Source organism: Phyllostomus hastatus, unplaced genomic scaffold (assembly GCF_019186645.2).
Source record: "Phyllostomus hastatus isolate PE091 unplaced genomic scaffold, TTU_PhHast_1.1 phas_scaffold_93, whole genome shotgun sequence".
In the NCBI taxonomy this organism is placed as follows: domain Eukaryota; kingdom Metazoa; phylum Chordata; class Mammalia; order Chiroptera; family Phyllostomidae; genus Phyllostomus; species Phyllostomus hastatus.
In genome coordinates, this window is record NW_025334042.1 from 9,632,697 (window position 1) to 9,638,696 (window position 6,000).

General features: G+C 43.1%; 1 protein-coding gene across 1 annotated transcript in view; it reads right to left on the reverse strand.

The window, feature by feature from the left end:
• Positions 1-4,449, reverse strand: part of LEMD3 (LEM domain containing 3) — a 57,872-nt gene extending 53,423 nt beyond the window's left edge. Inside the window, exon 1 of the mRNA XM_045829670.1 lies at positions 2,895-4,449. Coding sequence (XP_045685626.1) covers positions 2,895-4,431 — 1,537 coding nt within the window. The 5' untranslated portion in view covers positions 4,432-4,449. The remainder of the gene's footprint in view (positions 1-2,894) is intronic.
• Between the last annotated feature and the right edge of the window lie 1,551 nt (positions 4,450-6,000).

Below are 6,000 nucleotides of genomic sequence, written 5' to 3' on the forward strand. Positions count from 1 at the left end.
CACACTATTTGAACCCTATGGTTAAGCATCAGTTAACCATTATAATATGACAAAGGATCAGGATACATAAATATAGGGAGTGAAAATTATTCACCGTTAGGTGTGCAGACTAAACTAGCAGGCACAGCTTTCAACCAAGGTGAAGAGTAAGTCAAGGATATGATGTATTTAAGGATTCATTACACTTTGATTCCAATTTCTGTATCAATGTCTACAATGTGTATTTAATGGAATTTAATAAAAATTAAATGTTGGATAAGAAATACACTAAATGTCACAGAAATGACTTAACTATTTCTCTTTACATAGAGTCAGGTACAAATAACGCCCCTTTTTTATTACAAAATCTTTTATTACAAAATTATAAGCATGTGATTCTATAACATAACAATATCCCACTCAAGCACACCACATGACATTTTAGGTGAAATGTTCAAATTAAAACTATAAATTATTATACCCATATTACTACCCTATCAACCACACTCAGATAGGCCTTACTTCTGCCAGACACTGTATACACTGCAGTTTACCAGGAATACAAGTTTTACCTAAACTTTTGAGTTGAGCTAATACCAATTTATGTTTAACAAATTATCTCATTTGATATTCACAACCCCACAAACAGCAGAAATTACTACTCCAGTTTAATACATAAGAATGAAGCTCAAAGATTAAGGAACTTGACTATGGTCATTTTGACAAGTCCTTACACCCAGATCTTGTACTTCTTAGCCACTGTTCTTTCCATCCCTCAGGCTACCTCACATTCACTATGTATTAAAATGCAAAACGCCTTGTAATTTCCTTCCTTCCACATTGGTGAAGGCAAAGAGGGTACTAAAATCCTACCAGTCTTATCCCTTTCTATTCCATTTGAAATTTTTGATACCTAAGAAAATATTAGTGATTTTTCTTCACAGGAAGGAAAAAGATGTAACAATCATCTTAATTGAGAATTGTGCTCATCAGCAATTCTGTCTGGAATCCTACCAAATATTCAATTGTTGTATTAATCCTAATGAAATTAAAATATCCTCTTATTTAGAAAGCTCTCTACAAACAGTATCTAAAACAGTGTTAATATAGACTTTACAGTTGAAAAAAATTTGAAACAAAATATTACTCATCAGCTGTTCAACTGTGGGTACCTTTCTTAACTTCCTTGAGTCTCAATGTTCTCATCTACAAAATGAGGATAACCACCACTCACCTCTGTGAATTTTTAGGAAGAGTCAGTGAGTTAATAATGCATAGAGCACTTAGCTCTTAGAAAAGGTCCAAGTCACAAAGTTATTGTTAGACCAAAAAAAACCCCACAAAACAAACAAACAAACAAACAAACCCAGATGCAGATAAGTACTGATGATAAATAATGTCATTTAACTTATGTGAACTTTACTGGTTTAATTCCTAGGGTGACCTTAATTCTTTTTCTCCCAAGTATCTGGGACAGGACAGAATAAATCATACTTGCTCCCAGGGTACCAATTAAAGTGAGTGCTATATTTCAGCCCTCTTCTAGACTCTCTATTTAAGCAATATAGTAATAGTGAATAGGAAATCTATCATTTGATTATGTTAGAATTGGCTGTATCCAAATCCAAGCTTACACTATTTTCACTCCTACTCTTTACGTCTAGGTGCATCATTCACTACTTTGAAATAAATCTAGTAATATTAAGCCAATTTTAGAAATACAAATCATGATACAGTGAATTCATGTTGGGTTGAAAAGGGTAGGAAGTTTCGGGGGGAGTGAGGAAAGAGAGCTAACATTGAGACATTATGTATTCAGCAGTGTATATCGTGACTACATTTACTTTCTTTTAATCTTCAATGCATCATTCTAATCAATATTAGCATCATTTTACAGACTAAAAAAGGGAAGCTCAAAGTCTTGCTCACCCCCCTGGCTCAAAGTGCTCCAACCACTCTAACCTACAGGAAAGCTCTTGTTCAACTCAAGGCCTTTCCTTTTAAAATCTCCGCCCAGAACGTTTTCCTATATCCCCACAATGCTGTCTCCTTCTGCTTTAGGTCTCATCTCAAACAGTACCTACTCTTACCAATTCTAAAGTAGCATACACCAATTACTCCATCCTTACTTCCTTCATAAATACAAGTGATCTGTATTCATCTTCTTGTGTTGAAGGACAGGAATACTTTGACTTTTCACTACAGTATCCTGACTGCTCAACACAGAGATGATGCTAGGTAGCTCAGTGAATGAATGCAGACTTTCCTAGAGCCATTTAACAAGTAAATGGCAGGGCCTGGAAACCAATCCACATACCACTACTTTTTTCAGTGGTGGGAAGAGCGAAGCTTTGGGCTGGAAAATTAACTTCGAGGTGTGCCTTCCTACTTTCTATATTCATTCACTTTTTTAAAATTACAGAACTACCTACACATATACTTAATAATACAAAATAACAGCAATTTCAAAAAATTCTATACTGCCTTTCAGAATCACAACTGAAGTAAAAAAAAAAACTGCATTTATGATGCCCGTTAACAATCATAACACTTCAAAACTGTTCAGTAATTGGCATCTACACATAGTTATCTAAGGATAAAGAAAAATTTAAATAAATTCATTTTACTAACAGGTTGGTAAAATAATTTGTTCTTTTTTTTTTATTTGTTTTGGATTTCCCAACATGTCATTCACAAAAAGCTTTTAATCGGCCACGGGATTATCATTCTGATAACGGCAATAATGTTCTTTCTTAAGAAAAGATGACATAACCGCACTGAATCTTTTGCATTCATTGCATTTAAACCATGTTCTTGCAGACAGAAGTCACCTCATGTAAAATGCCCAGTGCAGTCAGAGCAAATCACAAACAACATCCCGTTTTTTTACCTAAGCCAGGGGGTTTAATACTTACTGCTGAGTGCTCCATCCTCGGATACTCCTGTCCCTCTCATTCCTAGGTAAGTCAGTCCCAATATTAGGAAAAATAAGCAGGCAGCAGTTAAGAGAAACATCGACAAGTAGTGGGCACTGAAACCCGAGGTTGGGGACACCTCTTCGCGTTTAAACTGCTGGAGAAGTTCTTCCTCAGGTTCGGAAAGCTTCGGCTTGTTGTATGCATTTTTCAGGTAGGTATGATTGGAGCCCGTATGATTGGAGTGATTGATCCTGAGTGAACCAGAGCCAGCCACCGCCGCACTGGGCGGGAGGCTGTTGGAAAAAATCCTGGGGGAGTCCACACTGAAGGCCCCACCGCCGATGTGATTATTAGTTTTAAGAAGGGAGCCTGTGGACGAATCCAAGGTTGCGTCCATGTCAGTCAGTGGCGGGGGCAGAAGGGGGGCCAATTTCTTCGCGTTAACACGGTATCTAGGAATGGGGCTGGAGTCCAGTTGATCACACCCTCCTCCCAGCTCCGCCGCCGCCACAGCGGGCTCGTCGAGGTTTCGACTCCTGTCTAGACTCCCCGCGGCCGCCGCCCTGTCATTCATCGCGAGTCCTCCCCCTCCTTGAACCGAGGGCTCCAGCCGGCCGCCGGCAGATTTAGAAGACGGCTGAGGCAGAGGCTTACTGTGGCTCCGTCTGGGCCGATGCCGGGAAAGGGAGTCGTCCTTTAATACCTGTCTGCCTGAGGCCACGTCGACGTCCTCCTCTTCCTCCGAGTCCGAGTAGTTTTCCCTGCAGCTGTAGGAGAGAAGCCGGCTGCCATTCACAGTCCGGCTGGACCACGACGGCTCCTCTGCCTCCGGGTCCCTGTCCTCCCGCTCTTCACCCTCCTCTTCCTCGTCCTCCGCAGCTCCATCTCTCCCTGACGGGGTCTGCAGCTCGGGGGCCGCCGGCCTCCTGGCCCCCCACCAGGAGTGGGGCTTCCTTCGCTCGGCCAAGGTGCTGTTAGTCACCTCGCTGGCGGCCAGGGGCGCCGACGCCGGTTTGAGCCCGCGGTACTGGAGCGAAGCCCGGTCTTTCCTGCCGCTCCCGCCGCCGGCCTGGTCCCGCGGACTGGCCTCCACGTCCGACTCGTCCGAGCTGAAGCCCAGAAGCACTTTGCTGCCAGCCGTGGGGGCGGCCGAGGCGCCCCCGGGCCCTCCCAAGGGGCAATCCGGGCCGGAGGCCGAGATTCGGCCCAGGCCCCCAGGAGTCCGAAAGTGGGAGAGATCTCCAGAGATCGCCCGGACCCCAACGCCGACGGCCGCCGAAGCCGGTCCCGCAGCGGCGACCGTGGCGGCTGCCGTGTTATTGTTATTACTGTTCCGAGTCTTGTTGCCGCGGCCCCCAGACTGGTGCTGCCGCTGCTGCTCTTCCTCTCGAAGCTTTTTCAGCTTTTTGAGGTAGACTGGGCGGGTGCTCTCCGTCACTGGGCCAGGAGACAGGCCGTAACGGCGGAGCTGAGAGAAAAGCTCCTCATCCGAGAGCTGCTGAGGCGCCGAAGCCGCTGCCGCTGCCGCCGCCATTTTCTCTCTAGGGTGTTTTACAAGCTCCGCGCTACCGGAAGTGACGCGACGCCCTAGACCCTGAACTAGACCGGGTTGCGTCGCCTTCCCAGCGCCACGGAAGCCTCGGCCAATGGGATGCTCGGGAGGAGCTCACCTGAGCGGGAAAGGGCCACCTGAGCGCCACGGGACGCCCGCGGTGCAGAGTTTTTGTACATTCTCACCTTGGGGTGCCAGCACACTCTCGCCTCCTTCTCTTCTCCTCTCCTCTCCCAGCTGTTCTGTGCCTTGCCCTTCTAGTGTCTTTCCCGGGGACTGCCTCTTACAGCACGCACCTTGACCTCCTCTTCCCAGGCTCCTGCCAGCAGGCAGTAATAATTGGAATTAAATCTCCCTTGAAGTTCCTGGCATTAGTTTTCTTTTCATCCAGATTCCTTCTGCCGAGGGAAGCCTAGCCAGACTGAAAAAAAGAAATGATCGGAAAGATTGGTGATTCCCTGTTTGACTCCAAGTTCTCTTTTCATTTTGTCTTTCCGCATGAATTACAAAAAAAGAAGAAAAAAGTGTTTTTCCTTCATTGCTCTTTTTGAGAAGCCTCTCCGCCTCCATTCTAGGGAGAAAATACTGAGTAGACCAGTCACAATACAATTTTATTTAAGAGTAAGGACTATTCCTTATTTGGTTGTAAGGTATTACGTGCCTCTCCTATTAAAAATCTAATAACTTCAATAGGTCGTCTTTTTTGTAATTGAGAGAGTATCATTTGCTTCATACTATGCCAAAAAAAAGACATAATGCCATCCTACTTATTTCTTAGCACCTATAGTTGTTTATATAATTATTATTAATTAGTACATTTATGCTTTTTAAATTATTTTTTATTGTCTTTCATTGAAATATTGTAAGACAATTCTTTGGACTATAAGCTCCACGAGCAGAGAACCCTTGCTTTTATAATTCTCAGTCCAGTCCTGTGTGCCTAGAAATTCAATAAATATTTAAAATAATTAATGGGTTGCAAAGCCAAGAGAATATGAGATGAATATTTCGACATGGGAATAGTGGCAAATGAGAAGAAACCTTCACACAAAGTCAAAAAAAGCAATTAAGACCTAAATATCCAACCCCCTCACTTACAAAATGAGAAATGAATCCCAAAGAGGTGAAATCTGCCCAGTTTGGTAAAGATTGCTTCACTTTTCCTCAGACTTTGACAGAGCTAACACTTCTTGAGTATTTAAACCCTAGCAGCTACACAGCAGCACCTAGCACAATATCTGGCACACTGAAGTAATTTTTGGTCGAATGAATTATTTTACTGTATTGCCTTATACATATCTGTATAGAAAAATGGTAGGTAAAAACTTAGATACTAGCTTTTTAATATCCTGAATCCAACAGCAAGATAATACTCAGTAACCTGAGCCCCCAACTACTCTTAGCAAAAGCTTGCCATTTCCTTAAAACAAAAACAAACAACAACAACAAAAAACCCTTTTATGTTGCGGGTTACCTCCTCATTCTTTATCAGGAGACTTTAAAATTTTACAATGCTTCTGAGTCTATTAATGTTAATCACTTCTAAGGTGT